Raw genomic sequence first — 18,593 nt, 5'->3', positions numbered from 1 at the left:
GGAAGGGTCTTCCCAAATACTACCAGAATGGCACCTGTTCAACTCGCCATGACAATGTTTTGGATCGTTGTTACACGATTTTAAAACAAGACCGAAAGTCTAACAGCGGCGTAGCCGGGCTTGTAAAATATTATAAACCACAAACACACATGATTAGCTTTTTAAACAGTCGCTAATGCTGTTTATGACATTAAATATAGAAATTTGGATAAATCCCGACATCCATGAGGTAAGTTTTACTTACAGAACTGAGGGACGATCTACTGTAATCTAGATTATACGCCACAAAGGTTGGGTACGTACCGTTTTGTTGGAAGAGACGTAACGCAGATGCTTTCGATATTTGATGGTCATTTTAACAATCGGTTTGTTTGTTTTTCACACTGAATGAAAAACTTAAAGGTAGAGCATGGCTTTTGTGATGTATGACAGATTCAACGATATGTTCAGCATGAACGGCATATAAATCAAAATGGTGGTGTGTGGAGAGTCAGCTGCTGTAATGACATCAGACGTAATCGCATCACCCTGTCATGTGACCAGATCCTCAGCTCTGATTAGTATACGTTTGAGGGGACATACATACATACAGACAGACAAACACTGTTCTAGATGGCTTTGCCCTATGGGCTACGCTGTAAAAATGCATATCGTTCACTACGTGCAGCTCCTCTAAGCGAATCAGATTATAATATGATCCACTGAGTTCCCGCGTACCGTCAGTGATTGAAGCATCAAAAACCAGTGAATCGACTTATCCCACAGTGGACTCCAATGGCTGTCGATGCCATACGTGGCTGACATGCGTGTATGGACTGGAATGTACTCACGGAGAGTACTGACGATTTGGACGAATGTACCGATGTGATCTTGTGTTATATGAAATTTTGTGAGCATATCTGTATACCAAAGAAATTGGTGACCATTTGTGGAAATGAAAAACCTTGGTTTAACAAATCATCTTTCTGGCCAAAGTTGGTTCAGCGGGAATAGGTATTTCTTAGTGATGATGATCAGTACAAAAGTGCTAAATATGAGACACGGAAGGCAATTAAAGCTGCAAAGGATGCTTACCGTGAGAAAATAGGAATTAATAGTTGTTCTTCCAATCCAAAGCCACTTTGGCAGGATATTAATGCGATTATGGGGTTCAAACCAAGGACCAAAGCTTTGCCAATCGATGATACGATCCCGCCGGGTCAACTCAACTATTTTTATGGCAGATGTGACCGCCATATTGACGGCGAATGCAAGAAGAGTGACGATCTTTCCCCAATAATTTGTGACCGGGGAACACGATACCAAGCGATCTCTTTCTGGCTAGACAGTTGGTAAAGTGGCGGGTCCAGATGATATATCTGGCCATCTCCTGCGATCATATGCAAATTAACTCTCATATTTTAACGTTCATTTAAAATTGGTCATTGTGTATCTGTCGTATTCCTAGGTGTTTGAAACAATCTGTGATAATTCCTGTGCCTAAATGTATTCCAATGACATGTCTTCAATGATTATCACCCCATAGCCTTAACATCTATTGTTACCTCCGCCACCAAAGGTGGATGGAGGTTATGTTTTCACCCCTGTCCTGTTTGTTCATTTGTTTGTCCGATTGTGAACAAGATATCTAAAAAAGTTGTGGACAGATTCGGAAGAAATTTGGCAGAGATGTAGCGTATGTCACAAGGACGAAATTATTACATTTCAGTGAAGATCTCTAGATTCGGATCTGGCTACTAGAATTTTTAAAGTGATTTTTCACCATTGGAAAATAGGGCCAAAAACGATAGATAGCAGGATATCTCAAAAATGTTGTGGACAGATTTGGACAAAACTTGGTGGACTGGTTGGGTGTCTGACACGGAAGAATCGATTCGATTTTGGTGAAGATCTGAATATGGATTCGGATATGAGAATGATTTAATTTTTTAAGTGATTCTTCACCATTGGGAGATAGGACCAAAAACGATACATAGCATGATATCTCAAAAAGTTGTGGATGGATTTGGACAAATCCTGGTGGACAGGTTGTGTGTGTGACAAGGAAGAATCGATTCGATTTTGGTGAAGATCTGTATCTGGATCTGGATCCAGCTATTATAATTTTAAAAGTGATTCTTCACCATTGGGAGAAAGGGCCAAAAATGATATATAGCAGGAAATAACTCAAAAAGTTGTGGACAGATGATTTTGATTAAATGAGATTCTCTATTGTGATTTTCTGGTCTACTGAATGAATGAATGATCGTTTTAAGGCCATTTTCCCCCGCTAGAGCGGAGGTTAGCCTTGCGGGCCCCATGACAATCATGGTTCCCTGTTTGAGGAAATGTTTTTATGGCCGGATGCCCTTCCTGACGCCAACCCTTGGTCGCCTCTTACGATGTGCAGGGATACGGTGTACCTATTCTAAACCGGGGTACACACCATTCATTCATTCATTCATTTTCCTCCTTTATTTCCTTCTTAGTCTCCCTCCGTCTCTTTTTAATTTCACTCACCCCTTGTTCCACTTCCTCTAACTTCTGCTTCACCTCCTCTATCTACTGGTGCGCCCCCACAATTTCTCCTTCTAAGGCCACCTTGGTCGTCTCTATATGCCTTCTGACCTCCTGTTCTCTTGCCCCCAACGTCTCTACCACCTCATCCAACCTCTGTCAGCCCCTCGTGTACCATCTGACATTCTGTCTTCGTCGCTACAAGTTCTTTCTTAATTTGTTTCTGGGCTGATTTCAGCCCCCCTATCACAGCTGTGTTCCTTCCTACTTGCTCTCCTAACTCCTTGGTCTACTCTGGGATACAAAACGTAAACTGTTCACCTGGCAGAGGTATGCTCTCTCCTGAGTGCCTGAGATAATGACTGAGAAAAAAATATATATAATGACGTCATCGGTCACGTGGTTCGGCCGTCAAGCCGTCAATGACGTCATCGGTATTTGTTTTAACACAAAAGCCTTAAAAACCACTGAAAATACATCCTGGCGAGGGTTTGCAAGTTCTGATTGCTCTTTCTTGTTCACAATGTTTTGCAGCACTTACATAAGAAAACTTAGACTACAAATGTTCGATAATTATCATATGTTGATATTAGTTCTGCTTTTAACACTATTTCACCATATAAATAACATTTGAAACTTGTTAAACTTGGTCTTGAAGGATTGATATGTAGATAGGTGTTGGACTTTCTTTTGGAAAGGGTCGCGTGGTGTGAGCATGCAAGTGAAGCATCGACGTTAACCGGGGCAGCGTTTAGGGCGACGGATAGCCGAGGCGAGCACTCGGGGCACGGTGCGCTTTGTTGGATCCGGCCCGGCGCGGATCGATGCTGCATCGCTTCTCTTGGAAGCGCCGTTGCCGATTCGGGCCTGGCCCCGCCCTGCACGGTCGAGTCCGAGCCTTGTCGGGCGAGGCGACCGGTCCGGTTCAAGGGCGAGTAGGAGGAAGCGGAACGGCGCCCCCTGGTGGCGGGGACGGGGTTCCGACCGGGCGAGATCGAGCCATCGGGCCGGAGGCCGCAAGGATCCGCGCCGAGATGGTGCGTGGAATCTCGGCCCGACCAAACCCCCTCCTTTGAACCGAAAGCCGGACGGATTCAACCTGCAGGCGACCAAACCACCCGAATTCATTGCTCGGCTTTGCGAAGCCGAGTTTTAATGATGTGACGACGCACCGAGGCTCAGATATTGCGGACTGTGATGATGATAGTGTTTTGGACCCGAAATTGAGGATAGGGAATTTGTGATTGGCAAAAATTTGATGATTGGCAAAGGATTGGCAGATTGATGATTGGTAGAATGATTGGCAGATGATTGGCAAATTTTTAATTGGCTGGAATTTGGTGTGCAAAAATGGTAGTGACAGATGCCTGATGTGGAGGGATGGCAACTCTGCCATAACTCACAAAGGGGGCAAAGGAGCACTAGTTATGGGGTTGGCAGTGAAAACTAGCCCGGGAGGGTTTGGATAATGTGTAGGGATCTAGAGAAGATTGACCATAGGTAACGGTAAGGTTAGATAGTGACAATGATACCTGTAGTGGGGACGCAGGTAGATTAGTTTGCATTATAATGACGAGGGAGCGCAATAGTTTAAAGGGGCGATGGGGAAGCGCGAGTTTTAGAGGGAAACCAGGTAGAACAGATGATGCCGTGTGTGTGCTTAAAGGTGTGATTGCACAGGTGTGCAACTGAACAGGTGTATGGAGCAGTGTATGAGTGAGTGATGGTGATGTGTGTTGTGTTGACCAAATGGTCCAGGGAGGAAGGAGGGTGCAGGTGGCACCAGGTGAGATTGCACAGGTGTGCAACTGCAGGTGAATGGAGAATGGTTGTGTGGAATACATGGAGTGTGGAATATATGGAGTATGGAATGGATGGTCGTGGAGTGAGTATGGTGGAAACTGTGGAGTGGAGTGCATGGTGCGAAGGTGTGGATGGGGGAAAGGAGGATGGACCCCATCACGAATACTCGGGGAGGGTAGTGTAAGAGTTAGGTAGAGGGTACAGGTAAATTGTGGTTGGATATTGGCATCTGTGGTGCGTGTGGAAGAATGGAGTTTGGATGGGTGCATTAGTGACGTGGAAATGGCTGGGCGTGTGGCCTGTTAGTGTGTGTAGTTGAATGGACACTCCCCCACTGTGAGGATGTCGGCCAGGTGAGGCCGCAGGTGGGCTCTGGGAGCCGTTAGAGTTGTGGATGGGGCCCGAGGATCCGGAGGACGGACCCGGGTAGCCCAGTGCCAGAGGGCACCGAGTGGGGAGAGCGCCAGAGGGCCTTCCCCAGTAGATAGGTTAGGTTAAGGAGCAGGTAAGCTCGGAGGCAACTACAGTGGTGGAGGTGTGCAGGTGGGTAGACCTGCTGGGAGAGCCACACGACCCAGTCCTGAAATTGTGCAAGGGCACAGGGAGTTGAATCGGGGGAGTGAGACCCCAAATTGAAGAAGCACCACAGTTTGGTCAATGGGAATTGGTTTTTAGAACCCATAGTGTAAGTTGGCCAATGGATTGGCAGGGAAGACCCCGGGTAGTGTAAAGTGTGTTAATGTCAGTTTGAGGATAGTTAGGATGGAAATCTCCTCGCACCATCTACATCCACTCACCTGAGGTGACGCTACTCCACACCATGCCAGGTTTGATTATTTTTATTGTGCAAATGTTTGGATTGTGAGATGCATCATGACGTGGGTGTGACATTGTGCTTTGTGTTCCATCTCTTCCTCCTTATGAGGATTGATGATGAATTGGGTGATGGCAAATTTTGGATTAGTGGGAGTGAAGACGAATTTGGTATAGGGGAAATATGGGGGAGACGTGACAGTAGTGACGAATTTGTAAAGGTGTCGATTGTTGTAAATATGGGGTAAGGGCAAGGGTAGAGTCGGTGACAGGGGGGGGGTGACGTACGGTAGGGATGAGCTTTCTCACTTCGCTCTCCGTACGCACCTTGTCTTGCATTGCCTTTATTGATGTGTACCCTTGTGACCTTACCCCTCGCTCACCTGTCTTTTCCCCCCTCCTTGTCTCCGACACGAGGACTGTGCGCCACTGGGCGCCGAGGGGAGCGTGCGGGAGTCCGCCATTGTGCGCCCGAAACTCCCGGAACCAGCTGTCTGCATCGATGCACCACCTTATGGACCACGTCTTTGGCTGAGCACCACTGATGGACCCCATGGGTTGGGGCATGGCCCCTCTGCTGGAACCGGCCATGAAGGCCCGAGATCTTGCTGGCGGACCTTGGTCACAGGGCACCGATGCCACACAGGTGAACCACAAGTCGGCCCTGTGGGCCATAAATAAATAAAAACGGACACATTTGGTGCATTTCATTTTATGTCCAAATAGGCCGCCAGCAAAGAAGTTGACAACATCTGGAAGAATACCAATGGCCAGCAGAGGGAGCCGAAGAGGAAGACCAGCACCAAGGGTTTGGGTTTGTTTTTATTAAGAACTGTGGTGACTGTGCACCGATTGGTGCTTGATGGTGTTTTTGGTGCTTTCCGGTGCGTCGATGCAGGGCAGACTGTCTCCCCCCCCAAAAGAACAATCACAGGTCCTGGGTTGCGTTTTGTAAATACAAGTAGCGTCATTGTAAATAATGCGCCCCCACCATAAGTGTTGTAGTTTGAAGACAATTCCGCAATTCGGTTAGCTGTGGGCGTGAGTCTGTTAGGTAGGGTGCAATGGAGCAGCGGGACATATTTATTTGTGTTTTAAAACTGTCACACTCAGGGTCAGGTTAAATGTAGAGGGAACTACACCTACGTGCCACACTAAAAGTAAAGGTAATAGGCCCGGGACGTGCCTAAGAGGAGGAGGGTGCAGTGTTGTGGAAATGAGAATTGTGTTTTTTATTGTTGTAAAAATATCACCCTCCTTCCTCCAGTTGTGTATAAAGGTCAAAGGGCGTCCCTTAGTTAGGTCATATACAATCACGTTAGCCAATCATAGATCTCCTCCTTGTTGGTAGTTATTTCCTTATTCTGTGTATTAGGTTAAGGCTTTGTCTTCCATTAATTAATACTCCATTGCACCGAATTCAAATAGAGTAGATTCCCTTTCATTCCCATTCCTAAAGCCTTTATTGCCAACTGCATTTGCCTCCATTGAGCACGCGGTCGGCTCGGAGAAGAAAGGCGTGTCTCCACCTCGTCATGGAGGGGAGGAGTGAGCCAGCCCTTGCCGACCAACCCAGAACGAGGGGTTTGGCTTTGAGAGGGCATGGGGAGAACCATCGAGTAGGTTCGCGAAGGTTGAAGGGTGTGGCCTATATAAACCGCGGGAGACGCCCCCACCACCAGATGCGCCTGAGATGAGTCCAGATGCGCCTGAGATGAGACCAGATGCGCCTGAGATGAGTCCAGATGAGCTACGGAGATGAGATACAGAGAATGAGCGCTTAAAAAGCACGTGACGCACCTGAGACGAGCTGCGTGCTCCAGGAGAGGAGAGAGGGATGTCCCATGAGCTTTGAACCAACACAGCTTTGAGCTTCGACGGCAGTTTTCGACCGTGGCCGCGAAGGAACGGCGGCTGCTGAACGTGCCGATCAAGAAGGGGGCGGCGGCTGCTCACTCCCGGCCCGACCGTGCTCCGGTTCCAGTTGGACCTTCCCCTCCTTCCAGCCAATCGTTCCTGCCTTCATTCCCCATTCATGTGAGTCTGTCTTTTGTTTGTTCTGTCCTGGGTTAAGTAAGACTGCATAGGTAAGCTAAGGTGCACTGTGTCCGCTTCTTCTTCTTCTGTTTATATTTTATTATTATTCCTCCTCCTTGGTTGCTTTCAATTGTGTAAATAGTAAATAAATCATATTTGTATTTCTTACCCTTTGCCTTTCTTTCCTCTACATCCGTCGTTGTTGTCTTTTCCCTCATTGGACACCTGTGGCACGATTTTGGCCAACGTTTCAGGATCGGGTTAGTCTTGGTAACAGTTCGTGCTGCGGTTGCTAAACACCGCTCGGCAATCAAGTAACATCTGTCCGCGGTACGAACGGGGCTGTGCACCGGCCTTTCCAGAGGTCGCAGTGCAGCTTCAGGGATCACGTCGGTCAGTCACAAACGAGGGGACTAATCCCCCCTCAAAGGGGAACCATAGGCCGACGTTGGGTTCCGTAACAATATATATATATATATATACACACCGGATCATGGTCCAAGTACTTCTCCCTGAGGTGCCCCACTACTTACATCCTTCCAGCCAGACATCCTCCATCTCACAGCATCTCTGCTTGCAATCACTAAGCCAGTTTCCATTCCAGTTAACTATCCTACCAATCATCAATAAGCCCTCCCCTCAGCTAACAACCTCCTATGTGGCACCTTGTCAAAACCCTTCTGAAAGTCAAGATACACCACATCTACTGCACTTCCCTCATTCACCAAGTCAGAAACGACTTTGTAGAAATATAATAAATTTGTTAAACATGATCTCCCTTTGGTAAGTCCATGCTGACTACCTTAATTAGTTTGGAATTATTCAATAATTATTGGGGAGAATTATTGGGGGAATAAATCTTTATAGTTTCGTTATAGGAATATTATTAGGTTAAGTTCATATTATTCGGTTAATATTAGAATATTATTAGGAATATTATTATTAGATTATTAAGCCTTTATAGGCTTAATATTCTTTATAGGAATAATAGTTCCATGTGCATTCCTTAATTAACGACTCCAATATCTACTTCCCCACCACTAAAGTCAAACGAACAAGTCTATAGCTCCCCAATTATTCTCTGGAGCCTTTATTAAATAATGGTTACATTTGCTTGTCTGCAATCCTCTAGTACCTGTCCTGACTCCATCGAGCTTTTTAACATATCTGCTAACACCACGCTGATCTGTTCTGTCAATTCCCGCAATACTCTTGGATGCATATTATCAGGAATTGGAGCTAACATCCCTTAATTTTTCTAGCTGCTTCTTCACCTCATCTTTTCTGACATGGGCTTCTTGTAAAAGCCCAGTTACTCACCTTTATATAGATACAACTCCACAAGCCCTTACCTTAGCTAACATTATGTAACATTATGTAACCCCCCTCAACTATTGGAAGTTTCTCTGACTGCTTGGAGTACGTGTTGAAATGTAGAAGCAAAAATTTATTTCCTTTAAATAAAATTGGTTTATTAGCAAATTATTTGACATGTGGCATTCATGTTTCCTTAGAGCTTTGCAGTGCAGATGATTATCTGATGATTATTATAACCCATGTTGGAGGACCTTTAAAAGACCTGTATGAAGACGCACAAACCTGCCACAGCTCCAGTGCCACAGGCTGGGCCGGTGGGATGTTGTTGTAAATCCTTTCCAAGGTCTCATGCCAAAACTGCATCCGTAACTTTCCCAAATTGAAATCGCTCACCATATCACGAATCTACAGGTAGACAGAGGAACAACGAGGAACTCTGAAAGCTGAAAATGAAAAAGCAATGACCAAAACCTTAATTTGTATCACAAAAGTGTTTTGCAGGCAGCTCATTCTGTCCAGGGCTAGTTTGGCCTTTCATCCATTGCAGATACTCAAATTGCCAGCTAGCTCTTGTAAATTTTCCTTGAAACATTACGTTAATCCACAAAAAGCCATAAAACTTAAAGCAACACTGGGCTATTACACAAAACCTGTAATTAGCTTGTCCATATTTAGGAGAGCCAGAGCTCAAAACCAAGCTCAACTGAAAGCAGATCTGGCAGGTACTCTCTGGATCCTCTAAATGCAGGTGGCAACTGGTCAAAACTATTTTGGGAATGCTCTCTCTGTCCTTCTCAGAGACAGAGTTACAATGGATACAGTTCATTACAAGGCAGAGGACCTATATTGGATCTGTGGAAAAAGACCTCGAGTTCCCAAACCTTCCTCAATGGTTTCTCCCTCTTTCCACCTCCCACACCTCTTACAAACCGTGTGCTCCCTGAACCAAGTGAGCTTCTCCACAGGACAAGTGAGAAGAGTAGGCAAGCTATCGCCATTCCTGTGGCCAAATACCAAATTCCTGTCTTGACTTCCTGAGTCAGAGTGGCAAACCGACCGGGATTGTGGCCTAGTAACCTCTTCGGCAGCACCATTGCTCTGCACAAGGCATGGTACATGATGATGATCATCATGATGATGATTATCCAATGTTATATCATTACAGTTGTGGTATCCTTATTGTTACACTTCTTTACTGTTTAGCAGTCATCTGATATCAATTGTTTTTATGTTAGTGTCTTGGGCTCGTGAAAAAAAATCATAATGCCAGAAAATGTAACATTTACATAGTGACAAGAACTATGGAAAAAAACGAACATGGTTGGTAGATGTAAGCATTGTAATGGACAGTTAGACAGAATGAGGAACAGACGGACCATTAGGAAACAAAAATATAAGTTTGGGGAGTGTAACAAAGATAGTGAAATATCTTGACGTTGATAAATTAAGAATTTTCATGTTGGTAAATGCAAAAAACACCAAACGTCTCAAATGATTCAAACAATACCCTCCCTCCCCCCTTTTATTGTAAACCTACATTTACTTCCTTATTTTGCTTCCACACCTTTCCTTTTCTAAAAATTACTCTCCTTTTGTATGCAATCCAAGTGGCGAAGCCAACAATGATACTGCTCTTGGATCTTCGTGCCATGTGGCGATTATAAAACTACCAAGTTTGGAGAATTTCTGCACAACTGTTAAATAGGAGATAGCATGACAGATGGACAGATGAACACAGACAGACAGATATATGGAGTCAATGACATTATCCCCCTTAAAAAAAGGATGTATCATATCATAATCATAAGCAAAATAATCTAATCATAACCCCAACCGAGACAACCCACCCGTAGTTATGTTAACAGCATTACAGGGGCTCAAACTCAAAATCTTAAGATCTGACGCCAGCCACCTTAACCATTTAGACAAAAATGAGGCTTCAAGGACCAAACGTGAATTCAAAGTCAGATAAGCTTAATTTCATGGACTGCAAGGTCAAATACCTGCCTGTGAAAGCTCCACATTGAAGGCCTTCAATGCAAATGCTGCACGACGTGCTTCGCTGGGCATGAGCAAGGCACACAGGTAACCTTCATAATCCCTTTGCCTGAAACAGCATGACAAACACATTTACACATGTGAGTACACAATAATAATAATAATAATAATAATAATAATAATAATAATAACAACAATAAAAATATAACAAACCCAATTACATGCAAGTTACCAGATTTAGATTCCTGCACATGCCATCCTTCATTATAAAATAATTCAGTTTCTTAACTACTTCAGGAAAAAACATATAGAAGAATAAGACGTAGAAGACGAAGAAAATGAAAATGCATACGTGAATAGCATTCTGCTTTTCACAAATCAACTCGGCATTTGATTCTCATTGGTTGAGCAATTTTCAACAACAAACGAGAGTGAAGTCGATGGCGCACCATCGCAAATCCTCATGCTCCCAACCTAAAGCAAAGTTGAAATATGGCGTAACATTCCAACATTCCCAACCACTCAGCCTGTCATCCTTCCGAGGTCGGCTAATTGAGTACCAGTTCACTGGTAATTCCCTGTTTGTCGTTAAAGGCGGCAAAAAGGGTTGGCGTCAGGAAGGGCATCCGGCCATAAAACATTGCTTCAAAAAGGAGACCGAAAAACAACAACAACCACGGTTCCCAAAAAAGGCCAACCCCCGCTTTGCGGGGAAAAATGGCCTCTAAAGGTGGTTATTTATTATTTATATTCCACCAGGAATGACCCAATATCAAATTTAGAGTTAAAAAAAAAAGTTAAACAAAAAAACATTGTAAGTAATTTGACTTTTTCCATTGTTATTTCAATTATCGTATATACCGGTGTATAAATACGCACCTGTGTATAGTACGCACCCCCAACTTCCACCCTCAAAAAAACAAACAAAAAAAACAAACATTCATTTTCAGATTACAGTAGCGTGAATCTATGCATTTGTTCACAAACTTTAAGTAGCACAAAATGAACATTTTGAAAGGAAAAAAACAAAACAAAATATTTAGCTAAATGTAGCCAGTATTCTGTTACACACGCGTCAGTGTCCAGATGTGCATGCAATCGCGTGACCTTCTTTGCTTCATAGAAGAAAGGAGAGAGTAGAGAGATTATTAAAACATTCTTTATTATGGAGTTGTGGCCCTGCAAAGGGCCGTTTGGGTGTGTGATGGGCTTCTCAGCTAAAGCCAAGGAAATCCTCATTGTCGCTCTCCTCTTCGAAGACGGCATGCAAGTCTTCATCTGGGTAGTACAGGTCACCATCGCTCTCGTTGTCACTGTCGCCGCCACTGGAAGCTCCCTCCTGCCAGATTATATCATCTTCGGTACCGTGCATGCTGTTAGAAAATATACAGCACTTGAGAAAGGCCTGCTTTATGATAGCTGGCGGCACCTCCTCCCACACCTTTACAATCCAGCCACAGATCGTCGGGAGGTCCACCTTCCTCATTCGCCCGCTCTTTGTGTAACTCTTGTCCTCCTCCAACATCCAATTTGCCCAGCATCGCCGCATACCTTATTTGAAGGGCTTATCGATGGCCACGTCGAGGGGTTGGAGTAGGGAAGTTATCCCGCCCGGGATGATGACGAGGGTCCGTGTTGGAACGCCGGAGTAGCTCTTTGGTTTCTTCTGTCTTGTGACAGCGAAACGCATCCAGGACCAGCACACTCCGTCGTCGAGAAAGGCCGCCATCCCGCCTACCCCACACCACTCGTAGCCAGTCCTGGACCAGGGCCAGATCCATCCAACCCTTCTGTTGGGCTCGAATGATGACACCCGCCGGAAATTTTATCTTGGGTAGAGTTTTCTGCTTGAAGACGACATACGGTGGAAGCTTGCCCCCGTCAGCGGTGCAAGCGAGCATAACGGTGAAACGGTCTTTTTCGTGGCCGGTGGTCTTGACTGACGGTCCGCTCCCCCTTCATTCCGATGCTGGTCCCTTTTGGAATGTCGAAGGTTTGAGAGGTCTGGTCGGCGTTTCCGATCCTGCTGAGCGGGTAGTTGTGCTCCCGGCGAAGCTTGATTATGAACGCCTGGAAGCGTGTCATTTTGTCGGCCGTATCGTCGGGAAGATGCTGTGCGATGTGCGTGTGGCGTCGTACCGACAGATTATGGTGTTCGATAAATCTGTAGGTCCACGATGTGCTGGTCATGAAGTCTTCGATGTGTCCGTCCAAAGCGAAGCTCCTTGCCTTCAGCCTGAGAGCAAGTGTAGAGATGGCGTGACCCTCTGCCCTCTTCTCCCGAACCCAGGCGATGACACGCTCCTCCAGCTGAGGCCACTTCCCCGATTTTCCCCTGTTCGCCTTATTCTTCCTCGGCATATCCTCTATGGAAACCTTTGTTATTCGCCAGTGCAGGATGACAGACTCATTCACGCCGTGCTTCCTCTCAGCTTCTCGGTTCCCAAACTCTTCTGCAGACTGGCAGACGGAGAGTTTGAATGCTGAAGTGTACGGCCGCCTTTACATCTTGATCTTCTCTTCTCTGGAACCGGATAGAACGTATGAAGACGTTTCATTCTGAGCTGACGTTTACGGTAATCTGCCCTATAATTTCGGATTGCTACGCAATTGCAGTCGTAAAATAAAAGACCTTCAAAATAAAAGACCAATGTGGCTTCAGAGTGGGAAAAGCCGTTCTATTCACATTCCGGAAGTGGCGTTGCTTTGAGTGGCAAATCCATAGAAAGCACATAATGGTACAAAACCCGCTTGCCATCCGGGGCGAACGAGCAGCAATGGCAGCCCTGCATGTCGGCGCAATTGTGCATGATGCAACGGGGAAAACGTGCAACTGAGATCGCTTTTCGTAAAATACTTTTTTTTCGTAAATGTATTGGAAAATTGACTTGTTTTGAAACCGAGTTTTTTTTCTATCCCCGTGTATAGTACGCACCCCCAACTTTTGACTTTTTTCCGATAAAAAAGTGCGTCTTATACACCGGTATATACGGTATATGTAATTTGACTTTTTCCATTGTTATGTCGACTCTATGCAATTTGCCCTATCCATTGTTATTTCTATTATATGTAATTTCACTTTTTCCATTGTTATTTCTATTGTATGTAATTTGACTTTTTCCATTGTTATTTATATTGCATGTAATTTGACTTTTTCCATTGTTATTTCCACTCCATGTAATTTGCCCTGTCCATTGTTATTTCTGTTGTATGTAATTTGACTTTTTCCCATTGTTATTTGTATTTTATGTGATTTGACTTTACATCGATTCTTATCACGTTTGTTTTTATTTTTTTACTTGATCAACTGATTTTTTTCCCCTTGTTCTGCACTTTGGAGATTTATTTGTATTTCAAAAGTGCTATGCAAATAAAATGTATTAATATAACCTTACATTAACCTGCTTATGCCCTAAATGCAATGTAGTAAAAGGCAATTACTTATACTGCTCAGGGGTATTTTTTTTCTATATACTAAGTCGAAGCTCGTGTAAGAGCTAAGGGATGTCATGCTAATCCTAAGGCCTAAGGGGCTCAGCCACACAATTCCTCAATTCATGGGTTGGCCTCTGAGTATTCCAATCAGAGCATAACCCCTGGCTCATACGCCACGTCTTTGCCCATACACGACTTTTGAAATGACGTATGACAAGAGGCCTTTCACGCTTTTCAAAATGTAAACGACAAAGTGGCAATTTCAAAATAGTTAACCATAATTGTTCTGTTCCTGAATGCAAATTGGAATCACAGAAATATCCTTGATTAAGAGGTGTGGGGTTTGTGCCATGTCCTGTTAGTACAATCTAGCATCGAAGGTGGACATATGATATAACACAAACACACAAACACACACTTTCAGCAATAGATGCAAAAATATTGTACAATTTATCTTGTGACCCTAGAAACAAACAAAATATTTAAATGTAATTTTATTTATTTATATTTATTTAAAAGCCCATCATGTTGCTCCCACCTCCCAACTTGATTAATCTTCTTCTATATATATAAAAGAAAGTTTTTTGGTTTTTTTTGTACACAGAATCGAGGCTCGTGAAAGAGCTAACATTTATTTCACAAACAAATCAAACAGACAAACAAAATATATAAAAAGAGGGAGCGGGATACAAGATGGGGAGAGAAGGGGAAGCACACAAACACAACATTTGAGAGCAGGGAGATGTGTGGGAGGGAGAGGGCTTGGGGGGAGGAGGTGTGGGAAGGGGGTGGGGGGTGGGAGAGGTATAAAACACAAGGACACCAAGGACTTCCAGGACAGAAGTTAGTATTTCAAAAAAGTGGATTTGGGGTGAAATTAGCATGGGTAGAAAAGATCAAGGTTTTGGATGGGGGAAGATAAGAGATGGTGGTGAACAGCTGTTTTAAAGACCTGGAGGGTGGAGTGGGATTGAAGAGAGTGAGGGAGTTTGTTCCAGAGGCGGGAGAAAAGAGGAATGAAGGAGTGAAGGTGAGCAGAGAGTCTTGATTTTGGCAGTTTGACCATAAGAGGGTTGCAGGCAGATCTTGTGTGACCTGTAGGAATATTTGGGGGACAGAGCCCAGAGAGAGCTGGGGGGGCAAGGCCAGAGAGGAGTCGGTAGAAGACGGAAAGACCACCAACCTGCCTGCGGTGAGTGAGTGAAAGGCCCTTGGAGTTAGCTTCATCGAGGGAGATTCCAATGATTCTGAACGCTTTGGTTTCAACAGCGTGAAGACGAGCTAGGTGTGAGGCAGGAGCACCAGCCCAGAGGGAAGAGCAGTATTCCATTGAGCTGCAGATGAAAGCCTTGTATGTGGTGAGGAGCTCAGGTGTGCCAAGGAAGGACTTCGCACGACGGAGGATGCCCAGTCGGCGACTGGCTTTGGAGGCCAGATTTGAAATGTGGTTTTCCCAGGAAAGATCATGGCAGATAGTGAGACCCAAAAGCTTGAGTGACAGAACTACTTGGAGAGGATTATTCAGAAAGTGGATGGGAGGGTTGTCCAGTCGGTCTTTTCGGAGAGACATCGTAAGAGTTTGAGATTTGTCAGGATTGAAAGACATGTTCCACTTGTTTGCCCAGTCTGTGATTTTGTCCAGGTCTGCAGAGAGTGAGGAGGCTGCAGACTGCCGATCTGAGGGATGAGGAATGGAGCAACAGAGAGTAGAGTCATCAGCAAAGAGATAGAGAGGATTTTCAAGAGAGTCAGAGAGATCATTGATGAAGACCAGAAAAAGCACATGGCCCAGAACACTGCCTTGGGGAACTCCAACCTGAAAAGGAAGAGATGTTTGTTTTTTGATGTTTTTTGTTTGTTTGTTTGTCTGCACACGCTAACCTCCTGAACGGTGAAAGATAGGAGGAAACCTCAAACAAAAAATGTTGGGACAGGCCCCGGGAAGGTTATAGACTAGATGGCGAGGCCTGTCGAGGCCCACCTCGGCCGGGCTGGGCCCATTTCACAATTAAAAGCTGAGCTGAATTATAGTAGTCAATCTTCTACGGCCACGAGTAAAAGCTGAATTATAGTAGTAAATGCATTCAAAAAGAACTAAAAATGTCGGGACGGGCCCCGGGAAGGTTATAGGCTAGGTGGCGAGGCTGGCCGAGGCCACTTTGGCCGGGCTGGGCCCATTTCACAATTAAAAGCTGAGCTGAATTATAGTAGTCAATCTTCTACGGCCACGAGTAAAAGCTTAATTATAGTAGTAAATGCATTCAAAAAGAACTAAAAATGTCGGGACGGGCCCCGGGAAGGTTATAGGCTAGGTGGCGAGGCTGGCCGAGGCCACTTTGGCCAGGCTGGGCCCATTTCACAATTAAAAGCTGAGCTGAATTATAGTAGTCAATCTTCTACGGCCGCGAGTAAAAGCTGAATTATAGTAGTAAATGCATTCAAAAAGAACTAAAAATGTCGGGACGGGCCCCGGGAAGGTTATAGGCTAGGTGGCGAGGCCGGTCGAGGCTGCTTCGGCCGGGCTGGGCCCATTTCACAATTAAAAGCTGAGCTGAATTATAGTAGTCAATCTTCGACGGCCGCGAGTAAAAGCTGAATTATAGTAGTAGGACTAAATTCATTCAAAAATAACCCAGGCAACGCCGGGTGCTTTCGGCTCGTAGTAAATATTATCATTTCAAAGTTACCCTGCACATGCACAAGCCCCAGATAAATCCTTCCCATCGGTGTTCAGAAGATCAGTGTTTGACACCGGCTGGGTCAATAATTAAGACATAATTGCGTGCAGTACGTAATGAAAAGCTATTCAATTACACAGTTAGGATCGTGTGCACCTTTGTCTAAGTCCACCAATAGCAATAGCTTGGATGTCAAGGTCATACACACGTTTTCAGTAAAGCATATTACGCTGTCGTGTAATACTGTACAGTACATATCAACAACCACGTGGCACATCATAAACCTCAACTACACATACAGTACAGTATTACAATGGAAAAGATGACAAATGCAGACAATCTCACCGCACGGTGTCCATGCAGTACCGACTCGCAGAAGAAATGTCCACATCCTGAGAAATGTCATTGGCTCTCCGGGCCGAACCTCCGTCTAATCTCCACAAGAGCCTCGGGCTGCGGACAAGCTGCAGACATGGCCAGCACCGGACATGTCCCAATGAGAGCATGTTTCTATGGTTCTAAAGGCGACAGAACACGTGACGCCCGCGAACACACTCTCACGTGAGCCGCGTGTGCCAACAGCACATCATAACCGCGGTTTCCATTACGCAGATTCGTCACGGACACGCGCGTAAAAGCGTCGCGAGCGTCGAATCTGAGAGGGGGAGGGAGGGGAGAAACATGAATAATAAAAAAAAGTTTAACACGTTTTAATATTATTGCTTGTTCGGTCAATATTAAATTATTTAAAATTATATTTGCACAAAATCGCACATTTAACTATCCTGTCAAGTTGACTGAAATCGCGGTGGCGCACAATAGTGGAAGCGCGAAAAAATATAATAAATAGTCTTTTTTATCTCTCACGACACAGCGATTTAAAAATATATATCGAGAAAGTCTCGCAAAAGCTCAGAACATTTAACAAAACAACATTTAATGTCTGTGATTTGTTTAAATATTAAAGCTAAAAAAAACAAGTTTTCATCCGGGAATATAAATCATGACATCAGAAATTATATTAATCATACTTATTACATTCACATTGTTCACCTAATTGCGAAAAACTACATTTATCTAGTTTTCCAAGTTAAAGCATTCCAGCCAATGAGCACTTAGGCGGTGTATAAAGCAGCGCGTCCGAATGAGAGCTACTGTTTTGAAAGACGAACAGAGATTATTTTCGAGGGTTGCTTTTTAAAATTCTTCTTCTTGAATAGAAAGATAAAATGTATAACTAAAAATATATATATATATAAATAAAATATGCGACCGGATTTTTAAAACAACACCAACACCAACAATAACAACATTTTCGGCAGAACTTTATGCAATTGTTTTGGCTCTTGAATGGATTGTAGACTTTTATCCCCTCAGCGCGGTCATACTTTCCGACTCTCTCTCGGCTCTGATAGCGCTTAGGTCGTTCCAGCCTGGAAGTAGGGACGAATTGGTTCTTGAGGTAATTCATCTCGTAAGTTTGGCCCATTGGAGGGGCACGGTCGTCGATCTACGCTGGGTCCCGGCCCATGTGGGCATTGCAGGCAACGAAGTGTGTGATCAGGCGGCCAAACGCGTCCTCAATCTGGATTTCGAAACCCCGGTTCCGCTAGGCCAGCGCCAGGCAGACCTCTCTAATTTAATTAAACAGAAAATTAATGTTATATGGCAAAGTCAGTGGGACTCCTCCCCTAAGGGGATGAGGTGTCACAAGGTGCATCCAATCCATCCATCGATCGCGTCCTTGGGGTCGTCTCCCCGGCTCCCTCGCAGGGAGCAGTCTATCTTATCTCGCCTTAGAATTGGACATTGTTTTCTCAATTTTTATCTTCACAGGATCGGGTGCCATCCCTCGGGGTGGTGCGATCGGTGTAAGGTTCCCGAAGATCTGGACCCCATGTTTTTAATTTTTGTCCGCGTTATCTATCTATAATTCCATTAATCTCTGTGTGTATGTGTGTATGTGTGTATGTTTGTCTGTGACCGCTGTTTCTCGACAACTACCGGTCCGATATA

General features: G+C 44.6%; 1 protein-coding gene across 4 annotated transcripts in view; it reads right to left on the bottom strand.

Annotated features, from left to right (window-relative positions):
* NDUFAF6 (NADH:ubiquinone oxidoreductase complex assembly factor 6) overlaps window positions 1-17,232 on the bottom strand; it is a 61,323-nt gene extending 44,091 nt beyond the window's left edge. Inside the window, exons 1-3 of one of the 4 annotated variants that reach the window (XM_068127438.2) lie at window positions 16,923-17,232; window positions 10,474-10,573; window positions 8,749-8,871 (exon numbers count right to left, since the gene is read on the bottom strand). In XM_068127438.2, coding sequence (XP_067983539.2) covers window positions 8,749-8,871; window positions 10,474-10,573; window positions 16,923-17,083 — 384 coding nt within the window. In that variant the 5' untranslated portion in view covers window positions 17,084-17,232. Of the gene's footprint in view, window positions 1-8,748; window positions 8,872-10,469; window positions 10,574-11,343; window positions 11,364-16,922 lie in introns of those variants that run through there. The other 3 variants (XM_078785543.1, XM_068127439.2, XM_068127440.2) reach the window with 3 other exon arrangements.
* Between the last annotated feature and the right edge of the window lie 1,361 nt (window positions 17,233-18,593).

The sequence above is a fragment of the Myxine glutinosa genome, chromosome 10, assembly GCF_964187855.1.
Source record: "Myxine glutinosa chromosome 10, kmMyxGlut1.1, whole genome shotgun sequence".
NCBI lineage: Eukaryota > Metazoa > Chordata > Myxini > Myxiniformes > Myxinidae > Myxine > Myxine glutinosa.
The sequence above is the reverse complement of the archived record's forward strand: the minus strand, read 5'-3'. Positions and strand labels throughout refer to the sequence as shown.